The sequence below is a fragment of the Cherax quadricarinatus genome, chromosome 85 (assembly GCF_038502225.1).
Source record: "Cherax quadricarinatus isolate ZL_2023a chromosome 85, ASM3850222v1, whole genome shotgun sequence".
In the NCBI taxonomy this organism is placed as follows: domain Eukaryota; kingdom Metazoa; phylum Arthropoda; class Malacostraca; order Decapoda; family Parastacidae; genus Cherax; species Cherax quadricarinatus.
In genome coordinates, this window is record NC_091376.1 from 16,738,292 (window position 1) to 16,764,379 (window position 26,088).

Genomic DNA, 26,088 nt, shown 5'->3' on the forward strand with positions numbered 1-26,088 from the left:
TTTTACCTTTGCCCTTAGACCAGGCTCAAGCCCCCAGCAATCCCACATTTTTGCATAACATGGGGGCCTGTATATGGGAGAATTATCAAATTTTATGTGGTAATTCAAGTTTGCAACCTGGAAAGTCAATAATCATTCTTTACTGGGTTGGTCAGAGGAAGCATTCACTATAACACTCACACTAAAATAATAATTTACCTTTCTGTATAATATTGCTGGTTTTTAGGGTGTTATTATTAATTAATACCCTGTGAATAATTTACTTTTGTGTGCAACATTGCTAGTTTTTAGGGTGTTATTATTAATTAATACCCAGTGAATAATTTACCTTTCTGTATAATATTGCTGGTTTTAGGGTGTTATTATTAATTAATACTCTATAAATCATTTACCTTCCTGTACCATATTGTTGATTTTTAGGGTGTTATTAATACTTGATATTTTGTGCATAATTTACCCTTGCAGGTACAATCTTGCTGATTTTTAGGGGGTTATGCTCACCTAAATTTCTGGAAATAATTTACCTTTGCAAGTGCAGTAGCTCTTATTTTTTTTCTGCCAGGGTTTTCTTTTTGTGTGCAATCCTGTTTAATTTGAGGGAGTCACATGACAACTCCTTGTGAATATACTACTTCAGTATATGTACCTTGCTGTGTGCTTTATTATTTTATATCAGTAAGTTCTGTGGCTGGTAGTAAGATTTGGTGCTATTATTTCTCAAAATGGCTGACACTGGTGAAAATTCTGAGGATGACATGCATTTGGAAGGTGACATTGAATCAAATCCCCATGATAGGGACCTGGATAAGGAAGTAGTAATTTTACAAATGAAATTAACCCTAGTTGCAGAAGAAAAGGAATGGTTAAGGACTGAGCGCACAAAGATCCAGGAACAGAGAGCCTTAGAGGAGCTTAGGGCTCAAGAAAGAGCTAAAGAGAGGCAGCTTGCTTCTCACCCAGATACAGACACAAGGGTAGATGTTTTTCATTTGCATAAAGCCATAAAATTTGTGCCCAAATTCCTAGAGAAAGACCCAGACCAGTTTTTTCTGTTATTTGATAGTACGGCCAAATCCCAAGTTTGGCCGGAAAAAGGGATGGGCGACATTAGCAAGAACCCAATTAGTTGGTAAAGGGTTACAGGCTATTAGTTCTTTAGAAGGATCTGCCTTTTCTGATTATCATAAGCTAAAAGAGGTAGTTTTACTGGCTTATTAAATGTTGCCGGAAAGGTACTGGCAGAAATTCAGAGGACTAAAGTTTCAGTCAGGGCAGTCTTTGGTGGAATATGGTAAGGAGAAGATGTCACTTCTAAATAGGTGGTGTCGCTCAAAGGGGGTGGTAGGCAATTATGAAGGTGTAATTACCTTAATTTTGTTAGAGGATCTTTTGAGAAATGTTCCTCCTGACCTTAAGGCATATCTTGAGGAGAAGGATCTTGATGATTTTAATAATGCTTTAGAGCTGGGTGACAGATTTTTAGCTAACCAAAAATTTGGTAGTAGTTACCACACCCCACATACTAATAATGGTAAGTTTTCTCCACCCACAAATAGGAATAAGAAATTTCAGAAGTTTAAGCCACCCATTTATCAGCCTAATAACCACAAGAGTTTTAATAACCCTAATTTTCCAGTATCCACTCGAGGAGGTTTTAAGTCAGCTGTCACAGGTCCAGGACTACAAGGAACAGGTGGGACGAGCCCAGTTCCCCAGAACCAAGGGATCCAACCTAGATCAAAAGGGCAATGGGCCTTTAAACCATATTACTGTACTTATTGTCATAAACAGGGCCATCTGCAGCCGTATTGCAAGAAGATGCGTAGAGATCAGGCGCTTGCTGGAGTTTCTAAGGTAGATACACCAGGTACCCACACGGTAGCTAATATTGAAGCACCACCTCCGAGTATGTCAGGTAACTCAGCAGGTTTGGACCCTCGGATGAAGGTCTTTACAAGCAAGTCCACCGTGGCCTTAGACCAAAATGAAGGTAGGGTAACAGATGTTATGTCTTTGAGGGACACTGGTAGCACATACACTTTGCTTCGTAGGGGCATATTGCCAGTGTCGGATGACACATACACTGGGTTGGATGTTTTGCTCAAAGGAATTACAGGATGCCCTGTCAAGACTCCAGTGCACAGGTTATGGGTGGAGTCTGCATACCAGTGTGGTTACTTAGCTGTAGGTATCACAGAGGATATACCTTGTGCAGGGGTTGACCTACTCTTAGGCAATAATGTCATGGGTTGTCTTGAAAGTGAGGAACCTCTGGTTTGGAGGGACCCAGCCTCACAGAGTTGGGAGGAAAAAGCTAGGGCTACATTGCCCGAGTTATTTCCGTTGTGTGCAGTAACCAGGAAAATGTCAAAAGATAAGAGGGCAGTCTCTCTCTGTGACTCGTTAGATCCTGGGGATGATTTGGGTTTGGGAAATCTATTCCTCTAGCCTAGCCTGCAGTTGGCTCGGGGTTGTGATGAACCATCCCAGGCAAGACCCTGTTTGAGTGGGGGTCTTGGAGTTGGTATAGGGGGGGCGACTCCTACTCGAGAGCAGCTGATCGAGGCCCAGGGGTGTGACGACACCCTAAAAGCTATTCGGTCATCTGCTGTTACCGAGGAAGAGGCCTCTCAACTAACTAAATGTTTCTTTTTTGCAGACGGTATTTTAATGCGAAAGGCCTTATCGGATGCGACATCTAATGATGGAGCACGGCAGGCACTCTACCAAGTGGTGGTGCCGGAACCATTTAGATATCAGGTTTTGTGTTTGGCCCACGATGTTCCCATGGGAGGACATTTAGGTGTTAAAAAGACTATGGGCAAGATTTCTAAACATTTTTACTGGCCCCAGGTATGGGAATCAGTGGGTATGTATGTAGAATCATGCCCAGTTTGCCAAAGGGTAGGAAAACCTATAACAGTCGCCGGAGAACCTTTTAGCAGGCTGGTGGTGGATTGTGTAGGGCCGCTACCCATTACTAAGATGGGAAACCAGTACTTACTTACTATTATTTGTTCCTCTTCCAGGTTTCTGGAGGCCATTCCACTATGTAAGATTACCACACGCATGGTCTTCAGAGCACTGGTGAAATTTTTTACTCAGGTCGGGATCCCTAAGGAAATTCAAACAGATCAGGGGTCAAATTTTACATCTAAACATTTTTGCACAGTTTTGGGGGAGTTTAATATTAAAATGACGACCTCCACTGCCTATCACCCAGAGAGTCAAGGGGTGGTGGAGCGGTTTCACCAGTCTCTCAAAACTATGCTGCGGGCTTATTGTGCCCAGTACCAGAAGGACTGGGATGAGGGTATCCCCCTCCTTTTATTTGCCGTGCGGGACAGCACTCAGGATTCATTACGCTATAGTCCCTTCGAACTGATCTATGGTCACCAGGTAAGGGGACCACTGATGATTTTGAAGGATTACTGGCTTGGTGAAGATTGTGAGGCTGCCCCCTCGGAGGATTTTCTCGCTTTCAGAGACCGTTTGGCTCACATGAAGCATCTGGCGGCTGCGAACCTGCACATCAGCCAAACCAAGATGAAGAAACAATTTGACCGCAAGGCCGTGCCTCGTACCTTTGAAGTAGGAGAGGAGGTACCAGCATTGGAGCCGGTGCCTGGTAATGCCTTAAAAGCAAAGTTCAGTGGGCCATACAAGGTCGTGGAAAAGGTCACGGATCAAAATTACAGAATTCACACACCTGGGCGATGGAAGTCTGAGCGGGTGGTACATATAAACAGGCTGAAAAGGTACCACCAAAGAGGTGTGGCATGTGTAAATATAGTAGGTGACCCAGGGGTGGACACTGATGCACAGGGGGCCACAGATGTACACCTTAGTAACAGGGCATTGTTAAAAGATCCTTCACAATGTATGTTAGGTCTTAGTAAGGAAAGGGTTGCTGAGATGGTTCAGCTTCTCTGGAATTTTGAGGATTTGTTTGGGGATATCCCTCGTGTAAGCAAGCTAAAGCCCCATGATATAGATGTAAGGGAAGCTGAACCAATTCGGCAGGTCCCTTACAGAATGAACCCACAAAAGAGAAAAAGTATGGAGAAGGAGGTGAAATTTTTACTTGACAATGATTTAATAATACCAAGCGAGAGTGAGTGGGCATCCCCCTGTCTGATGGTTCCCAAACCAGATGGCACCATGAGGATGTGCGCTGACTACCGTAAGCTTAATTTAATAAGTAAGGCTGATTGTTTTCCTCTTCCTAGAATGGATGATGTCATTGATGCAGTGGGGGGAGCTAAATATGTAAGTAAGTTAGACCTGTTGAAGGGTTATTACCAGATACCTTTAACCCCACGTGCCAGTGACATCTCTGCTTTTGTAACGCCGGATGGGCTTTTTCAGTACAAAGTTCTCCCCTTTGGGCTTCATAATGCACCCTCCTGTTTTCAACGCAGAATGCAGGAGGTTATACGTGGCCTAAAGGGCGTGAGGTGTTATATTGATGACCTGGTTATTTTTAGTGACTGTTGGTCAGAGCATGTAAGGCAGCTTCGAGAGCTTTTCTCTAGGCTCGCTGGTGCTCAGCTCACAGTTAATTTGGCAAAGAGTGTTTTCGGGCAAGCCCAGGTAACTTTTCTAGGACATGTTACTGGCCAGTGGAAGGTGGCCCCAGTGAATGCCAAGGTGGACAATTATCCGGTACCAAAGACCCGGAAGGAGGTTATGCGTTTTGTGGGCATGGTAACATTTTATAGAAAGTTCTGTCCAAATTTGTCAAAGGTGATCTCTCCACTCACTGACCTGACTAGCCCCAAGTGTACATTTGTGTGGGATATGAAGTGTCAGAGGGCATTTGAACATGTAAAAGCTTTGCTTACAAGTGCTCCTGTGCTGGCTAGTCCTAATTTCACATTGCCATTTTCTCTACAAGTAGATGCCAGTGATACTGGTGTTGGGGCTGTACTACTGCAAGAAGTGGAGGGACAATTGTTGCCAGTCAGCTACTTTTCACCAAAACTGAAGAAACACCAGCAGCACTATGCCACCATAGAAAAGGAGGCTCTTGCTTTAGTGTTAGCAGTGCAACATTTTGAGGTGTATGTATCATCCTCAGTTCACCCTATAACTGTGTATAGTGACCATAATCCCTTACGTTTCCTTCACTTAATGAGGAACCACTATCAGAGACTTACGAGGTGGGCCTTGTTTCTCCAACCTCTTGATCTGGTGATTCATTATGTGAAGGGAGCGGAGAATGTGGTTGCTGATGCCTTGTCTCGTGTTTAAAGTGCACAATGTAGTGTATAGATCACTTATCTATTCTTATTTTGCAGTGATTTGCGGTAGACGAGTAGATGGAACTCTGGACCACCCAAAGGAGAAGGGCAGGTTGAGCTGGAGCTGGAGGTATCAGGATTCCCTAGTGTGTGTGTATTTAGGGGGGTAGTCACATCAAAGACCATGCCTAGGTAAGGTATGCTACATTTTTTAGGTGTTGGCTGGAATGCCTCGCCTCTGTTTTATGTTGGTATAAGGACTGTTGGACCTAACGTTTTAGTGAATGTGGGGCTGGCGGTGATGTCCTCCACTGTTTGGGTCATGTCTTTTGATCCGAGGTGTTTTGGTTCTCCAGGACTCTTTCAATTTTTCCTTTTTGGATCACCACTGGGGTGACTCCAGGGTCCTTGGAATGACATGTAGGTGGCGGCCTGGGAGGTCCACCTTTTGGGGGTCTTCAGTGATGACTCCAGGGTTTTACAGCCGCAGTCCCACCAACAAGATTTATGTGCCTATCCACCCGTTGTTTTTGGGGGCCTGATATTTTCCCCTCTCCTGTGCTCTCCTGATTCTCGCAGAGGTGTGTCATGAGGAACCAGTTTTGTTTACTAAAGATTGCTGTGAGATGGGAGTGATAATGTGATGTTGTTTTCTCCGTAGAATTTAACATGTAACATATGTTTTTCTTTTCTTTGAACTCCTGGAAAATGTACTTACTGTTTAAAAGTTTTTTTTTGGTGGCACCTACAGTATGGTCTGCCTTGCAACATACTGAACTTTGGTGTTACTTCATAAAACGCCATTCCTCAGGGGCACTTTTGTACAAAGTTTACTTGCTTGTTTATAAGTTTGCTTGATGTAATTTAGGTAAAATGCATCAATGCCAGCGCCTGGCCAGTGCTGTGTTGTAATGGTGCCTTTTCCTAAAACAGCTGTCTAAAAGTGTGACTGTGAGCTCGTTGGGCATAGAACTTGATCACTTTTATGTTCGACGAGTTTCATATGTCTGCAATCTAGTACCTCAGTTTGTAAATATGGCATATTTGTAGTACCAAAAGACCGTGATTGTATGGTGGTCATTCCCCAGTTATCATTTTGCCAGTTGCCTCAGACCTTAATGTGCGGCTTATTTTCTTTTTTTTTTTTCTTTTTGCCTAGCGGTGTCCGTAGGGACCCCACTAGCAGAGTGAGACCTATGGTCTGGGGGTGGGGGTGTTATGCAGGGTTCTGCATGACATCGTAATGTATATATAGTGGTGAAGTGTGCCATAATAATATGAATATTGTAGTTGTAAGGAATAATTTTATAATTGATAATGTGCATTTAGGGGTACTGTAAAGTACTCTAACTGCAATTATAAAGAAATTGTGTTAATGATTTATTTTCCAAGGATGTTTGGGTACGCAGAGTAAGCGTGGGGAGGGGGTCACGTGACGATAGCATGGTGTGTAGAGCCTGGCATTGGAGATGCTGTGTATTAAAGTTAAGTTTGTAGTTGTACACTCATTTTGTTTATCCAACTCAAGCCATAGGCTTTCATATGGCTTACCTGTATGTTCACCCAGGCTCTGACATGGTCAGGGTGCTGTGGGATGAGTGATGAAGTAAGAAATGAGGTTTGTAGTGTAATGACGGCCTGACGCTGACGGAAGCCTAGTGTTATGGTGGCTGAACCTCCAGCCAGCTGTGTGTACCCTCATTTGGGCATTTAGAATTAAGGTTTTTCTGTTATGTTATGTTATGGTGATTAAATAGATATATTTTCCTAATTGGGATTTTTGCCTAACCCTCTGTTAACCAACCCCTTGAAGTAACACATACTGGTTTAGCGCTTTCTGTTTTGACTGGGATAGCCCTGGGTGGACGGTTTGGGCTTGAGATGTGTGTATCTTTTACCTTTGCCCTTAGACCAGGCTCAAGCCCCCAGCTATCCCACATTTTTGCATAACACCATACATCTGGCACAACAGGGCAAGTAGACAGCTTGTGCTTACATGGGCTGTCTGGAGGGAACCTTTTCCCTGAAGTTGACTCTAAGACATCTCATACCATGTTACGTCGTGTTCGAGGACTTCCGGACGCAAGTTATGGTATCGTACGCCGGACAGAGACGTATGTGCAGGTTATATGGTGCGTACGACCATATGGCAGCAGTGTGTGTGAAGCTGAGGAGGGCGCCTGCACAATAAAGGAATGGAACAGACTACCCACACATGTCAAAGCCAGTCATAGCATGAACCAGTTCAAGAAGAGTGCCAAAAGGTGTCTGATGAATGTAGCTACAGAAAGGGAGGGGAATGATTTTCTATTTTTTAGCTAACATACACGTAAATTTTACCTTTTTCCTAGTAATGTCCCTCGTATTGTAGATAGTCTTAATGACCCTCGTGTAGTAGATAGTCTTTTTAGTGTGATAATAAGATGTTATCTTCATTATAGAATAATAAGAAAATATATAAAACCTTTATATTATAATAATAAGGTAAAAGGACCCCAATGGAAATAAGTCCCTCTGTCTGACTTTTTTAGGTTATCCTAGGTTCTCTACACATATGCTGCTATGTATGATAATTCTATGTAACTGTTTTTGTGTATACCTGAATAAACTTACTTACTTATATATCTGGTGAACCACCAGTTACCAGTGTGGTAGCTGTTGTTGAGAGCCTCACGCGAAAGCAAGGGCTTGGGCGCTTGTGGAGTGAAGTGGTAGAGGATCCCATAGGGGAGACTCGCGTGTGTGAGGCAAGCTGTGACATAACAGGAACTGTTACTAGGCAGGAGAAAAGTGCAGAAGTGCAAGTTCAGGAGGAGGTACAGGCTCTCGAGGAGGAGCTTCAGGAAGTGTTGAGGACATTGACGCCACCTGCAGAGGATGTTGTTCCTGAGCTGGTGAGAGGCACGGCATTGCCTGTGGAGGAATGTGATGATAAAAACCATAGCAGGGATGACGGGCCAAGCAATAAGCGTGAGATGTCGCTGTGTGCCATGGAACGGGGCGTGGTGGAGGTTGAGGTTCATCGTGCAGGAACCTCAGAAGACAACATGGAAGTGGAGGGCATCACGAGGAGGAGAGCGGCGGTGTCAGATTTAGATGATGTTCTGACGCCGGCGCAGAGGTCTGTGAGGAAGGAAGAGTACTGTCGAGGCAGTCAGGATAAGAGGCATCGCAAGAAAGAGGGTGGAGCTGATGGTGTGAAGCCCTGTGCTGGCTCTGGGGCAGGAGGCCCTGGGATGAATGAATAGAGGAGGAAGGGTTGGAAACTATAAGGAGGCCTTAGGTGTATGACTGTGAACGTAAATGGACTGTGTAATAGTGTGAAGAGGGAATGGTTTCGAATGTTTCTGTGTAAATGTAGGGTGGATGTAGTGTTCCTGCAAGAAGACAATTTCAAGGAGGGAAGAGAGCTGGAGGTGGCGGGGTTTCAGGTCATTAATCTGCCATCTGCACGTCTGAAAGGTGGTGTGGGTATATTGATCAGGGAGGCGAGCCCGTTTGTGTTAATAAGAAGTGGGGGGGAGGGGGGAGGGTGTTGCGCGTGGATGGGTGGTGGATGGGGCAGAGGGTAACCTTTGTAAGTGAGTATTCACCAGCTGAGAACGATGTGAAAGTAAAGCAGGAATTTGTAAGTGATGACCTAGTTTTCTCTTTACTTGGTTTACCTGCAGTGGCCATTGTTGGTGGGGCTGATGTGGAACCAAAAGGGGCGGGGCACATGTCGGCAGCCTTTGAGACCTCTTGAGGGATATTCAGGTTAGGGATGCAGTTGGAGGGGGAGTGTGGGAGGTATAGCACACTTTCGTTAGGAGGGGTTATGCAGCTAGGTTAGATAGGTTGTACATTTCTCAAGGGGTCTTGGTAAAGTTTTTCGTCACAATAGAGGTAGCTTATTCGGATCATAGGGCAGTCGTGGCAGAGGTGGGATGGGAGTCACATGCGGGTATCTCTAGGGGTTATTGGAAGTTAAATACGAGTGTGTTAGGAGATGAGGAGGGGTTGGAGGGATTTACAACACTGTGGGAGAGGTTAACTTAAGTGCGGAGGTACATGGGGTGGAGGATGTGGTAACATGTGGAATGGTTTGGCTAAAGAACACATTAGGCAATATTATGTGAGAGAAGGGAAACGAATTAATTCTTTAAAATATGGGCTGGCCAACTATTTGGAGGACAGGCTAAGGGGTTGTTATGCGAGAGGGGCGGTGGCGGGTATTTATCCTATGGATGACATACTGGCACTTAAAGGGAGGCTGCATGAGCTCCAAGATGAGAGGTTCCAAGCAGTGAGGGTAATGGCAGGTGTGGAAGAGGTGTTATGGGGCGATAAGCCTTCGTCGTGTCTATTACGTAGGCACAAGCAACGGCAGCAGGCAACAGTTATTCCATGGTTCGAGATTCATGAGTCGGTAGGTGGGTATAGGGTGGATCAGATTATACACACCACAGATGGAATGGGAGTGTTTACAGACGAGTGGTATGGAAAGTATTGGCAAAGGGATGGGGGTACGAGCTGGGGTTATAAATCAGGTGTGTGAGAATATGATTGTTGCAACCCCTGAATGGGTTGCAATATATATAATGTATATTATGATTATGAATATAATGTATAAATATAATTATCACCTTTTCATATAATTTTATATTGCTTATATTTGCGATAATAGCTAAGTCGTAAATGTATTGCTTTATATTGTTATTTGACGTAGTTATGTTGTTAGGTAGGATGTTACATATTATGTGCTCAGTTCAAGTCTTGATTGTCTAACTACTGTAATTATCGCTTGTGGCTCGTTAGACTGCCGGCTTCTTGCTGGGCAGCGACCCACGGAGCTATCACGTGATCGAGAGGGGGTGTCCTCACCTCGCCTGAAGTATTCAGTCTGGTCTAGACTCTCTTGGTGGTCGGACAGATTGTCTGTCTCGTTATTCTTGTTAGTTCTGTAGAACTCTGTTCACAGAACATTGTATAGACTTAGTGATTTTCGACGTTGTACTTAGGTTGTGTGTCGCATAGACACTCTAATCAACTTGGGATCCTGAGCTGTAGCTTCTCACCTAATTTGTACTGGTATCTGTGTATTATCACAGTCGTGGATTTTCTTATGCTGAACTTAGATTCAGTAGTATGGGAGTTTTGTGACTTTTGTGGAGGATCTGCTGATGGTCCCTACTTAGTGTCGTTATATTATCTCCTTGTTCCTGATTCTGTGTCGCAATTGCTTGTTATATTGCTATTGGGCTTAGCATTCTTTTTATTGTTCAAGCAGACTGTTCTGGTTGCCAGTTGGTCAAGAAGTTAGTTTATGTGAGGACTTTGTCAGTCACTTGTTTAAGTCTAGTTGAGTCGTGAGACATAACGAACTACTTAGAGCACTTACACACATACACACAAACTTGTACATATTTGTAATATCTTACTAAATGTTGATGTACCAGAGGGTACTTAAGAATTATAAATGTGATATGTGCTTTCAGCACAATAATATTGTACTCGAGAGAAGTGATATTATTTTGATTACTGTGATTAATTTAATTTAATTTAATTTGATAATATGCCTCTAGACTTAATAAATTTATTAAATTTTAATTTCTCTAGTTAGTAGCCTACCAGTTGTAATCCTGAAGCACTATTGAATCATACTGAATTCTAATGGATAATTGGACAAGGATACTGACTACTTGTTACGAAAACCCAGTAACAGGCTGGATGCTAGAAGGGCAGTCCTTTCTAGTATTCACTGGAGATCTCTAAGCTTTTAGAATCGCGTTTTTTGTAACAAATGGGGGCCTGTCCGGGAGGCTCTTGATCCAAGGTGTTGGAGAAATTGTCCAGTTTGACATACTAGTAACTCTATGGTCAAACGCTTTGAGTACTTTCTTAATCTGAAGACTTTGAGTTTAGTCTTGTACAACATACCAGGTGGATGTATGTACTTGAATGAGTCTCTTGATCCAAGGAGATGGAAATACTGTTTATGAGTTGTAACTCTAAGACAACCAACACTAAAATTCCTATCAGGATTATAGTTTCCCATAATCACTCTCTCGTAGAACATTTATTTTCGTGATGTTTGCCAAAGTGAAACAGTTAATTGATACTCTGACTTTGTCTGAGTTAAGTACATTAAAACTTCAGACGTGTTGGCGAGTAGCCAAATATCTCGGTGTGACGTATAACAAGAATTACACCGCAGAAACTGTCAGAGCGTTAATTAAAGATGTATTGTTTCCTGCTCATACAGAGATGTCTGATTATGATTCAGATTCAGAAAGCCTAGTCTCACAATTAGGAAGTATGACTCTATTTCATGAAGAAGAAAGAGCATCTGAGGCAGAAGTGTCTGAGCCTAGTGAACCTCCGCTCACACCTTCCCGCCTCACTGACACAATAGTACAGAGTATAGCAGGTTGGATGACTCAGCCTAATACTAGTACAGTGTATGCTACACCTGTATCTCCTTATCATAGACCAGATCTAGACTCTCTAGAGAGGGCTGGACGAAGTGTCCGACCTAAGGACCGTCCAGACCACGTTAGATTCCTTACTCCTCCATTACCCACTGGTCCTATCTCTCAGGAACAGTTTGAGAGGTTGGAACGCTCATTATGTTGCAGACTGCACAAATAGAGGCACAGTCGTAATTCAATGAAGAAGATTTCCAAAGAGAAAATGTTCGTCTGGGAAGACAACAGATTGATAGATCACAGGACACATGTAATGTGCAGAAAGCTGCATCCATGGTTCCTAAGTTTTTTGAGAGTGACTTAGACACCTATTTTGATGTGTTTGAGAACCAGGCACATGCTATGAACTGGCCACGTAAGCACTGGGCCACCTTGTTGCACACAGCTTTGACAGGAAGAGCTCAAACTTGTACTGCTGCTTTACCATTTGCCAAGTACATTAGTTATGATGCTGTCAAACGAACTATTCTAGAGACATATAACTTGTTACCTGTAAGTTATCAAAGCGCATTTCGTACGTTACAACGACGACTAGATCAAACTTGTGTAGAGTTTGCTCGTGAGAAAAAAGTTGCATTTGAGAGGTGGTGTAGGTCTGCTAAGTGTAACAACTACAACAGCCTTGTTCAGTTGTTACTACATGAAGAGTTTAACAACTGTATGTCTGCTGACATACAAGAATATCTGATCGATCATACTACCTCAGATATTCTGGAAACTTCAGCATTAGCAGACAATTACGAGATTTCTCACAAACTTGTACGTACTAAAACAAAAAGAAACAAGGTAACTAAAGATTGTCCTAGAAGTTGGCAACCTAAATCAGCTGCTCATTGCCAGCCTGATGTATCTGCTACTGTAACTTCTCGTGCCTTTACCAGGAAAACTCACAATCCTGAATCTGTCTCTGTGGCTAGACAGAAATCTGATATCGAGAAGAAGAAAGTTAAATGTACATATTGTAACAGAAAAGGACATGCTAGAGAGTATTGCTATAAGTTAGAAAGAGATACGAGAAACAGTCGTGCGGCTGGCACCCCCACACAAGTCGTATCTTCTTCCGAGCAACAAAGGGACCAAAATCCTAATAATACCTCTCATCCTACTGTTTTAGATAATATTACTCAGAACAGATGACTAGCGTCAGAAAGTGTATCTGACGAAAAGATTTGTTCAGCGATGAGTCCTTACTTTTCAAGAGGTGAAGTAGGATTTGATGAATCACATCTAACTGAGATAATTACTTTCAGAGACACTGGCAGTTATCTCACATTGTTAAGGGAAGATGTACTGCCCATAACTAATGATACCTATTGCAAGATAGATGTATTGTTAGAAGTCTATGGAGGGGCTGTTATAAAAGTGCCTCTGCACAAAGTTTATATTCAAAACAAGCTATTATACAAGTTATATTTCAGTGGGTATATCCAGTGGTGTATTTCCCATCAGGTCAGTGGACTTGTTGATAGGGAACGATATCCTTCATGCTGGTATATGTAAAGAACCACTTGTGATTGATAATAACACTGATGATAATTATGCCATTGAAGCTTGTAGAGAGAAACCTATTTTATTTCCTCTCAGTGCAATTACTAGAGCTATGTCAAAGATACAACAACCATCCTTGTCTCTTGTTGAGTGGATGACAATGATTTGGGCTTGAATATGTTGTTTAGTGACGCTCTGCGCCCAGGATCATTAACACCAACTCCCCCCTGTCAGCAACCTAGTCAGGACACAACTGACGTAAAATTTCTAACTCATGATGATTTAATCAAGGATCAGTTTGTTGATCAGTCACTGGAAAGACTGAGAGATATAGCAGTTACTGAGAGTGAAGCAAAGGATCTCGATAATTGTTACTATTATAGTAATGGTGTACTGATGGAGAAAAATACATGTAAGTTGTCAGCTGATAGTGTTTCCACCACAGTCAAGCATCTCGTAGTGTTACCAGTTACATTTCGTGAACAAGCCATTGATTTTGCTCAAAATAGTCCCATAGGAGGACATTTAGGTGTCAAGAAGACACTCGGTAAACTGGCAAAACATTTTACTTGGCCAAAGATGAAGGAAACAGTAGCTGATGATGTGTGACGTTGCCACGTGTGCCAAGTGACAGACAAGCCAGCGCACACACCTCCACCTACACCTCTCACTATGTTTACTAGTAGCAAAGTTCAGTTCATCTGGACTAGTGATTGTTCAGATTTGTTCAAAAGGTTGAAGCATCTGCTTTCCTCTGTTCTTGTGAAAAGTCCTAATTTCAATCTTCCCTTCTTTTTACATATAGATGCGAGTGGTTATGCATTGGGCGCTGTGCTGCTCCAACAGTCAACATCCACTGATATTCTCCATCCTATATGTTACTATTCATTTAAGCTCAAACGACACCAGAAAAATTATGCCACTATTGAGAAAGAGGCTCTAGCTCTTGTGGTGTCCTTGGAACATTTTGACGAGTATTTGGGCACTTCCCCATTTAAAATTTACGTAATTTTATGCCCAAATACCTTTTGTTACTTGCTATGTCAAATTCAGTACAGTAACTTAATCCCTCCTGCCCAAATTAACTATGTATACTCATGTCTAATTATTATATTTATATATTCACAGTATTGTTGTGTGTAAGGAGACATAAGCTGAGTGTTGAGTGGGCAGTGTCATGTGGGAGATGTTACTGTGTGGCGGAACACTGTCCTTCCGCAGACCCCCCCCCCTTCACTACACACCTTAAGCTGTTTCATACTCAGATGTCCATACTGCCTCGCATTCCACAACCACTACTTAAGGGTGGAATGCTATCTCCTGTCTATACAAAGACTATTATGCTTGTCTACGTTATCCTGTCTCTACACTGATGTACATAACCACGAGTATGCAGAGATACGATACTGTGTACTGCCCTAGTACTAGGGGCATATCCTAGTGACAGACACTGTGAAATTGAAGAGGTGCTTGGCACAAGAGAGACTGATTAATGTTTATATTAAATTGTATTGATATGAGTAATCAGTAATAATGTAAAAGAAATTAATGCAACTCCTAGTGCGACCGTTTGTCGTGTTGGGGGTGTGTTGCAACCCCTGAATGGGTTGCAATATATATAATTATATTATGATTATGAATATAATGTATATACATAATTATCACCTTTTCATATAATTTTATATTGCTTATATTTGCGATAATAGCTAAGACATAAATGTATTGCTTTATATTGTTATTTGACGTAGTTATGTTGTTAGGTAGGATGTTACATATTATGTGCTCAGTTCAAGTCTTGATTGTCTAACTACTGTAATTATCGCTTGTGGCTCGTTAGACTGCCGGCTTCTTGCTGGGCAGCGACCCACGGAGCTATCACGTGATCGAGGGGGGGTGTCCTCACCTCGCCTGAAGTATTCAGTCTGGTCTAGACTCTCTTGGTGGTCAGACAGATTGTCTGTCTCATTATTCTTGTTAGTTCTGTAGAACTCTGTTCACAGAACATTGTATAGACTTAGTGATTTTCGACGTTGTACTGAGGTTGTGTGTCGCATAGACACTCTAATCAACTTGGGGTCCTGAGCTGTAGCTTCTCACCTAATTTGTACTGGTATCTGTGTATTATCACAGTCGGGGATTTTCTTATGCTGAACTTAGATTCAGTAGTATGGGAGTTTTGTGACTTTTGTGGAGGATCTGCTGATGGTCCCTACTTAGTGTCGTTATATTATCTCCTTGTTCCTGATTCTGTGTTGCAGTTGCTTGTTATATTGCTATTGGGCTTAGCATTCTTTTTATTGTTCAAGCAGACTGTTCTGGTTGCCAGTTGGTCAAGAAGTTAGTTTATGTGAGGACTTTGTCAGTCACTTGTTTAAGTCTAGTTGAGTCGTGAGACATAACGAACTACTTAGAGCACTTACACACATACACACAAACTTGTACATATTTGTAATATCTTATTAAATGTTGATGTACCAGACGGTACTTAAGAATTATAAATGTGATATGTGCTTTCAGCACAATAATATTGTACTCGAGAGAAGTGATATTATTTTGATTACTGTGATTAATTTAATTTAATTTAATTTGATAATATACCTCTAGACTTAATAAATTTATTAAATTTTAATTTCTCTAGTTAGTAGCCTACCAGTTGTAATCCTGAAGCACTACTGAATCATACTGAATTCTAATGGATAATTGGACAAGGATACTGACTACTTGTTATGAAAACCCAGTAACAGGCTGGATGCTAGAAGGGCAGTCCTTTCTAGTATTCACTGGAGATCTCTAAGCTTTTAGAATTGCGTTTTTTGTAACAGTGATATGTCCGTTGGAAAACAGTGATAGGGAAGTGTTGCGAGGGGAAATAACTGAGAGAGAAACATGGAAGGCTTTAAGTGAAATGCATAAGGGCAAATCTCCAGGAATTGATGGACTTCCGGTGTCGTGTGGGGTTCGGTAGGAGATTTTAGGGTTGAAGGTAGACACACTTGTTGGATGGTAATGATATGTATTGTCAGACTGTGATGGGAGCCCAGGCCTGCCGTGTTCTGCCTGCTTCTATGTCTATCCGTCGAGTGAGGCCGAGGTAGCCTGTCCCGCTCACTCATACAGCATCCCCTGACGTCATACAGTCAGAGGCCTAGGGATCTTCTATATAAAGCACATGGATGATACTATAATGCTCAGTTAATCTATACAACACATGTAAGGGGATTCAGCAACTATGCTGACTGCTCGGTCATGTTACGTATGTCGTCTCAACATACACTACTATGCTATAGGCTGAACAGGCAGGTGGTTCTGAGCTGATTCTATACAATAACAAAGACATATATAACTTAGAACTAATGGATGGTATCATAATGGATGTTAACATCATGAGCTTTACGTAATGGGTGTTAACGTAATCACTTTTAATGTAATGAGTTTCACTGTAAAGCATTACGACTTAGAAGAACAAATCATAGTACAATATGGATGGAATTGATTGATCGATCTGTATTCATGCACTCTACGGATTCTGAGAAAGTAATTAACAGCAAAGGCAATCTGGTGCACACTCAGATCATTACTGTCAAATTCTCAGAATATGGAGGGAACGTGTACACGAAAAAAACAAATTCTGAAATGCTGATCAGCTAATAAAAAACAGTTGATAATTTCCTTCATCTCGGACATCTAATTATACAGACTATGTACATTTAAACCCAATTCTGTGAGGGTGAGGTTTACATATGCAGAATGGTTATCATCTCAGGGAGGATCGAATTCCTCTGCAATGGCTAACACATGCCTTGACTGAGGACAGTCTGAACGAGTAACTACAAAAGATACAGCTACATTCACTAGTGACTGTGGAATTACTAACTCTTCTGCTAGGAGTACTCAACTCGACTGTTCGATACAGTAATTCTTGGCTTATTACAAGATCACTAATGGGTGCTGGTGGCTTCACAGTCAGAATAAGATCTTCCTGGAGCAGGAATCGAATCACCTGGAGGAATGAACAAACTCGGTGGAGTGGATGACTCTCCCCGGTTGAAAAAAAAATAACGTTATAACACGCAATATGAGCAAGGGAGAACGAATCTACTATCTCAAACTGCAAGCACAGGAGAAAAGAAATGAACACAGTCAAGAATACTGATATTCAATCTGAGTCACACACAGTGACACGAGGTATCAACTATAAAGAAACTTCACTTACAAACTTTAACAACATGTGAAAGTTACTCGAGAAATATCTTCTTACAATGCACTGATTACTGTCAACTAGGATGGGGTCACCATCTGGAACATTAGGAACAACAACAGACACTCTAGTGAGAGCACTAGCTGCAATAGAAACGTCTTTCTGCAGACGGCATGTGACATCAACAAGAGATGGCATTACTAATTTCAAGTAATCGTTTTCTGACAAGGCATCCCCTGTGGAGAAACTGCTACTTGAACTAGCAGACATTGCAGGGATAGGCTGTGCACTCAAAGCAGTCTGAGTGTCCTCGGACACTTGAGGCAACGGAACACTATCCTGCAAGTCTGACGGTGTAGGTGGAACACAGATGGGAGTGACAGAGATACTAGTGCCTGACTGCTCGGCTACATTATTAAGTAATGAACGAATCGATAGAAACTTAATCTGAACTTCACATTTCGCAGCACTTGAACAAATCTCAGATACAAGCTGTGAGAACAAACACATTGCTCAGGGGCTAGGTATTGTCTTTCAGACAGTAAGGGAATATTGGTACTGTGGACTGATTCATATTGACTTTGACTGGCATAATTCACTAAGTGAACATTCAAAAGTGACTGGGACACCTTCTCAGTGAACTTACTCAAGGACATAAAGGCAAGAAAAAGAAAATAAATGACACAGTAAGCTTAAATGGGAAGAAATGCTCAACTATTCTGTATAAGTAAATAAAAAATTAACAGGTCACACAGTAAGCAAGGAAACTCACACTCACAAAAGAATAAGAAACACTTTGAAAATCAGGAGAACTTGTACTTTACTCGAATCTAATTTGCTCAAATTTACTGTAAATTGAATGAATGGCACAGTGAGTTGTCTTTACTCTCAATGCAATAGGGAAATTCAACAATAAAATGATAAATCAATCAAAAATGTAAAAATGGACTCAATAAAGCTTGTGCAAAATTTAGACAAACTGGGAAAACAATTCACTAAAAATAAAATAAAATGGCACACAAAGAATAAAATATTATGCATGGAACAGAGCATATGAAACTGCACTGAAATAAACTGTAGCAACACTGCAAATAACAATTGCTGATCAAGAGTACTGCACAACACTACTTAAAATTTCTGCAAGAAAAATTTTAAATGGCAACACAATGTTTGCACAAGAATTATTGCAAAATGAGTCAATGTGCAATAATAATAAAAATTACACACCCAAGAAAATACTGTTTACTAGACAAGAAAAATATATCAAGGAATAAACTGAGTGAACACTTTAACTCTTAATTGCAACTTAAGCAACACTTACTGAACAAACAAAGAACAATTTACTTTAAATGAACAACTTAAAAATTGCACTAAGAGTGAATTTGTTCAATTAAACAAAAATAATAGATGCAAAAACACAGAACAAAAGGGTTTGAGCACTTACAGTGATGTAGAACACAACACATCAATATAAACACAATACTAGAATTTTCTTGCTATGAAACTTGATGTGTGAAAAATTTTGGAAAATTAATTTTCTTGCTTGCACAAAATAATGGCACTATTGTCTGTGGAGATAAGACAAATTGGACACTGGCTAAATGAAAGAATTAACACAAAAATGTTCAACACACAGAGAAAAATTAAATAAACTGGCAAGAATACACAAATGCTGGGAAAAAAATATAGCAGACAAAACTGAGTTGTGATGCAGAATATAAGGTAATAAATTACTGAATTACTTCACTGGAATACTGTGAACACAAGGTGATTGTGAAGTGGAAATACAAATTCTATACTGCTCATATGTTGCACACACAACAAAGGAAAAACACTAAGGTACTTACTTCAAGTGTATAAAAAAAAGAACGCAACACAACAGACATAAAATAGTGCACGGAAATTAACACTGAATTAAGAAGATAAAAAAAATATTGCAAACAGTATATAATAAACACTGAGTCTAATCGAGTCACTGAATGTCACAAGAAAAAAAAATCACTGGAACACAAAAAAGAAATGTCTCAACACTCGCTGTAGCGGCGTTGTTGACTGAAGTTGGGTGGTGAAGGATGGTGGCTATCCTCTAGTGGCTGGCACACGTGATCGTAGAATTGCGCTTACATCGATGATAGACTTCACACAGAAGGCTTTCAATGGTGGCACCACTGACGAAGACACACTCTAGCTCTTGACCCCCTATGTGGTCCTTAAAATATGGTGCTAGGACCCTTGGTAAGGCTACAAACAGTGGCAGTGGTTTGGTGATTGGGCTGATGCAGGGCTGGGGCCGGGCAGTGGTGAGACACCGCATGGTGAGTGGGCCTATGGGATGAATGGCGTAAGCCTCACTGGGGACACCTTCACTGGCGTGAAGATAATTCTAAGCTGGGGCCGGCTTAAAACAAACCAACGAAATACCACAACACCACAGGGATGAAAAAGCTCTCAGAATGGCTTGGAGCTTGAAGCACAAAGCTATGAAGACTGTACCCATGTGGCTTGCTTGAGTACTGGGGTAACACACCTGGGATAGTTGCTGGCTGGCTTATCTTAACCCTTCACACAGAATGGCTTGATAACTTCTAACGATGAGCACAGCAGGGGTGGAAAGCTGGCTTGGCAGGCAAAGGCTGGATGGTGTAAGGCTTGGGCTGACTGGGTTGTTCTGACTCCCCCACCACAGACTGTCTTACTTGTTTATTTTGCAAACTCGGGTCAACCCCTCGGGAGTGATGCAAATAAGCAGATAAACACTAATACAAAGAGACTGACCAGTGAATAATGTAGAGCTGGTAAAAGCTTGGTCGGGGTAGCTGGCTGAGGTAGCTGGCTGGCTAGGTCGGCCTACTGGCAACAGTCGTGCTGGTCAGAAGAAATCTCTGTACATTGGCTTAATTATCAATTTTACGCCCACACCGCTGTCACCAAATTGTCGTGTGGGGTTCGGTAGGAGATTTGAGGGTTGAAGGTAGACACACTTGTTGGATGGTAACTATATGTATTGTCAGACTGTGATGGGAGCCCAGGCCTGCCGTGTTCTGCCTGCTTCTATGTCTATCCATCGAGTGAGGCTGAGATAGCCTGTCCCGCTCACTCATACAGCATCCCATGACGTCATACAGTCACAGGCCTAGGGATCTTCTATGTAAAGCACATGGATGATACTATAATGCTCAGTTAATCTATACAACACATGTAAGGGGATTCAGCAACTATGCTGACACTGGCAGAGTTTTATCTACAGCATTGGGAGCTAATGAGGGTTTTTTTTGGTTAGGTTGTTAAATTTAATAAAGGAGAGGGTAGAGTTGGGAGAGAAGCAGGCAACAGCTGTAGTATTATTGGTACCGAAGGGTAAGGGGCAACATACACTTAGGGACTACCGGGCAATATCGTTGTTATGCACAGATTATAAGCTGTTTGCCAAATTTTGGGGGAATCGGTTTAAATGTGTAGTGGATAGAGTAGTACCGAGAACTCAGTTTGGGTTGCCAGGGAGGTCTATGGTGGAGGGACTTGAGTTCCTAAGAGATTTCGTGGAGGCAAAAGGGGGAAGGGGGGTTTGGTGGCTTTAGACTTGCAGGGTGCATATGACAGAGTGGAACGAGAGGCATTGAGAGCCATCCTCAGGGGACAGGGGTTTGGGGAAGAAATAGTGGGATGGGAAGATGCTTTGTATCACGGTGCAATGGCGAGGGAATAGATTAGTGGGAGAGTGGGTGGGAAGATTGTAATGGAAAGGGGACTTCGACAGGGGTGCCCTCTATCACATTTATTTGCATGCATACAGGACCCCTTTTATAGGATGATGGAGAAGCGTATGTGCAACAGAGGGGGTGAAGGGAGTAGAGTTGGGAGGGTTTGGCCAGTCTTAATAGGGTATGCTGATGACACTACTGTTCTGGTTAGGGAGGGGATGTCAATGGATACCTTAGATGGGGTAGTATAATTGTTCTTTGATGCAACTGGTATGAGAGTGCATTCAGAAAAGTCCATGGCCATGGGGTTAGGAGCTTGGGCTGGGAGGGTTGAGTGGGGTAGTTCAGTGGTGGGGAGGCGGTTGAATTTGTTAAAAATTTGTGGTCTCATCTATGCAGACGATCTGGGTGTAGCACGAAGGGAAAACTCGATTAGGTTGGTGGATAGGATTCAGGGGTGATTGGGTGCATTGAGGCCTTATCATTTGACCCTTGTACAGTGGGCCATTGTCATTAATGTCTTATTGTATAGTAAGTTATGGCACGTAGTGGCCGTGTTCCCATTAACACTGACGGCGATAGCGGACATACTTAGGAGGGATTTTAAATTCTTGTGGGGCTCGGGATGTGATTGGCTTAAAAGGGACGTGGTAATGTTACCTGTGTGGCAGGGGGGGTTGAGTTTGGTGGACTTAAAGAGGAGGGTCAAATGTGTCTTTATTAAAAGGGAGGTGGTGAGGGAAGGTGTTGGTGGGGGGGGTATGGTCAGAATCCTTGAAAGATTGAAACGAATGTTTTCAGAAATGGAGTTGCGGGAGTGTGAAACTGTTTTGAGGGCTATGGCGTGGGCTTGAGACCCGGGGAAGGTCAAAATAAGTGCCATGTGTCGATTGTTGGTGGGGAGGGTTGTGGCACCTGTAGAGGGAATTTTCCCCATGTATACATGGGGAAGTATATGGAATAGGTTAAGTAAGATGAGGTTACAACCTCGTGCTCGTGACGTAATGCATCGGTTTCTGCACGGGATTTTGCTGTCAGGTACGGTTCTGAGGGATAGGCGTGTGGTTGAGGGGGGTGTGTGTGGAATATGTGACGGTGAGGAGTCGGCGTTTCATGTTGTATATTTTTGTGAGGGGATGGGTAGCATCAGGGGTTGGTTGAGTAGGGTACTCCGTAAGATTGGGGGTATAGGGATTTCTGTTCTGAGAGCTTTAAGTCTTGACGTGGGGGGATTGGATGTATCATTAGGGCTGTGGGGTACATTATGGTAGATTATATATACATATCGTGGGGAATGAGGGGGAAAGGAGTTAGTGAGGTGAAGTGGCGGGTTTTAGCGGTAACATTTTATAAAACGTTTTGCGGTAACAGGGAAATTTATGGGAGAAGGTGGGAGCGGGCTTTCTCAGAGGGATATAGAGAACTTACGTTAGAGGTTTTATTAGATTTGTAAATCAGGTGGGAGGGGCAGGGTAAGGATGGTAAATGCTACTGTAGGATGGTGATGTCAGGGGTAGAAACGGGGTCGCCTCCTTGGGGTTGACAGTTGAAAACAATGTGCACGACTTTATAAAGTGTGGCGAGAGAGTTGGGATAATGTAACGTGCGAATGTGTATGAACCTGTGCGTATGGGATGTGTAACGGCACATACACAGTTGTGGCTGTCTGTGCCTGCGTGCGCCTTAGATACGCTGATTTGATTAAGGATTGGTTGAACTTCATTGTGGCAATGTTCCTGGACTTGGATATGTTTCCCTTATGTTAATATTTGTTATTAAATGTACTGTCTTGGTGCTACTGTTTCACCAATACTTATATAATTACCACTTAGGTTTATTCATATATGTCAAGTTAGGATGTAAGTCAACAAGTTGGTGATAATGATCATATTATTTCGGGGTGAGGGGGGGGCAATTAATGTGAAATAAGTTTAAGTCATTAACGGTAATACCAACTTTACTGGTAGTTGTATACATGTGTTTTGAAATGTAATATTCACATTGTGTTTGTCTTAAGGTATTGTGATTTTGGTAGTCCTGTACCATCCATGTTGTAAATTCTATTTCCTCACGTGACACGTGTCATGATATTCCTAAATTGAGGATAATTAATGTCATGAGTATTCAGATTGGTGATGGGGTTAGTTTTCAATGTCACCTGTGTTGTGTGAGTGGGGGGAGGGATGACATGTGTGTGAGTGGGGTACCATCCACCTGTGGAGGGTCATGATGGGTCACCTGTGTGGGTCACCTGTGTTGTGTGAGTGGGGGGAGGGATGATGGGTCACCTGTGTTGTGTGTGTGAGTGGGGGGAGGGATGATGGGTCACCTGTGTTGTGTGAGTGGGGGGAGGGATGATGGGTCACCTGTGTTGTGTGAGTGTGGGGAGGGATGATGGGTCACCTGTGTTGTGTGAGTGGGGGGAGGGATGATGGGTCACCTGTGTTGTAGCACAGGTTTCTTAATAATGCATTTGTAGGTCTTGTGTAATTTGTTGAGAGTTGTATTACTGTGTTGTAGCACAGGTTTCTTAATAATGCATTTGTAGGTCTTGTGTAATTTGTTGAGAGTTGTATTATGAGTGATTGTCATTAAGCTTGGTGCATTATTATTGTGTTGAGGTTGTAATTTAGGAGTTTTGTTTATAACCATTTTGTGGCCTTTATTATTATGCCTTTATTCCTTCTTGAATCGTGATATGTTTTAAAAACTTGTATATAGTATAGTGTCAGGTGTTGCCTGGATTGTTATGTGTTTATATATTGTGTTATTGATGTTGTCCTTGTTCAAGTCGTTTTTTAATTTTAAGTAGCAGAGGAATGTACAATGTATTCATTGGTGGGGGGGGGAGTGTAAGCAATAATGAGTAGATTCCACTATATCTATGAACCTTGTGTACTTGTGAAATAACGAACGTTGAAGAAGTCTGTACGTTGTGTTAAATTTATTTTATTGTCTTTATGTATGTGCTTATTCAGTAGATTGTGTAGTGAATGTTTATTGCTCATCACCAGTGTCAGTGTTACATATTGATATATGTACCTATGTATATTTGTATTACGTTTTAAATAAAATATAAAAAAAATATCTTGCGTTGAAGTATTTTGTGTAACATGATCCCAGAATGTTGACGTGTTTTACACATATGATGTAAATGGTTTATAAAACACACACGTTAAAGAATGAGAAACTTGTGCATAATTTTGGTGTTCTTCAATACTTGCCTAAACTGTAGTCATGACCTACTTACACTAGTGAATTTTTCCACTGGTGACTTCACCTACTTCTGTTTCAACTCAACTGACTTCAGTATATAAGTCACGCATATGCTCTACATCACTCAGGATTGATGGACTGAACACATCAACACCAGGCTGAGGGACTGATTACCTCAAACTCCTCCTTATCTTCTATTGTTCTTCTCTGTATTGGATTAAAGAAGCTACTGGCTGGCGAAAAGTTTCCACAGTAAATATTCCTAAGTATCTCTATCTTCAATAGTGTGAGAAAGCAGCTTGTAATAGGTTTTTAAGTAATAAACGAAAATAATGACAGATGAAAGACAAATCAGACAAAAAACAGTTGGATCCTCATTCAAGGATACTTTGTAATTAATGTTGTGTATAACAATATATTTGCTATTACCTCAGCTTGGGTGCTGCACGCGGCCTCATCATCATACCATGAAGAGTTTGAAGTGATGATGTAACTCAAACAAACACCGATCAGACGTCCCGTTGTTTGTTCTCTGCTGCCCACTGACACTCCAGACTCCAGACATTGTTCAAGCACTTCTTCATCATATTTCGTGGGTGTGGTAACACCAACAATTAAGCACTAGAAGTGTGTAAAATAATTACAGTGAAAATATAAAGGAAAAAATTGATAAGAATTTTAAGATATTTTTTGTCATTAAATAATTATTTATTACTGCTACTGATTTATTTACCAAAATAAGAAATTATTTGATTATCAAGTATCAAACAATGTTCAGTTTTACATAATTACTGTTTTGCTTATACAAAGATCAGTTTTAATGATAATTTTCCCTTAACTGACTGAAGGCACGGATTCCGACAGATATTTAGGGGTAAATAAATACTTCCTGTTTTGGCATGAGCCATACTAAATGTAAAGGAATGGAACATAGGAAAGCAGGGTAGTACCTTGTATTCTTTTATATTCTCTCTCTCTCTTTCTTTCTCTCTCTCTCTCTCTCTCTCTCTCTCTCTCTCTCTCTCTCTCTCTCTCTCTCTCTCTCTCTCTGCCTACACACACACACACCACTTACACACACACAGCATGAACCAGCAAGACTGGATCTCGTATTCACCGTGAGCAATTCAGACATTGAGGACATCACATATGAGAGGCCCCCTGGAGCTAGTGATCGCGTAGTTCTGAGTTTTGATTACTTAGTAGAGTTACAAGTTGAGAGGGTAACACGAGTCAAATGGGAAAACGCAAACTATAAAAGGGGGACTATATAGATATGAGGAACTTCTTGTGGAAGGTTCAGTGGGACAGAGAACTGGTAGGAAAGTCAGTAAATGAAATGAAGGAATATGAAACAACAAAATGTAAGGAGGCAGAAGAACGGTTTCTTCCCAAGGGTAACAGAAACAATGGGAAGACCAAAGGTGTAGGGAGGCAAAAACTAAGTGCAATAAACAATGAAAGAGGTACAGAAGGCAAAGGACCCAGGAAAATAAGATCAGTCGAAAAGCCAGAAACGAGTATGCACAGATAAGGAGGGAGGTCCAGCGACAGTCTGAAAACGACATAGCATCGATAGTCAAGTCTGACCCGAAACTGCTGCATTGCCACATAAGGAGAAAGATAACAGTCAAAGACCAGGTGATCAGGCTGAGGAAAGAAGGTGGGGAACTCACAAGAAACGATCAAGAGGTATATTAGGAGCTCAACATGAGATTTAAGGAAGTATTCACAGTGGAGACAGGAAGGGCTCTGGGAAAACAGGAGAGAGGGGG

At 41.8% G+C, this 26,088-nt stretch overlaps 1 protein-coding gene across 1 annotated transcript in view; it reads right to left on the reverse strand.

Annotated features, from left to right (window-relative positions):
• LOC128703238 (uncharacterized) overlaps positions 1-24,930 on the reverse strand; it is a gene marked incomplete at its 5' end in the record, with an annotated part of 81,726 nt that extends 56,796 nt beyond the window's left edge. The window contains 1 exon segment of the mRNA XM_053797840.2: positions 24,743-24,930. Within this exon segment, the coding sequence (XP_053653815.2) occupies positions 24,743-24,930 (188 nt within the window).
• Between the last annotated feature and the right edge of the window lie 1,158 nt (positions 24,931-26,088).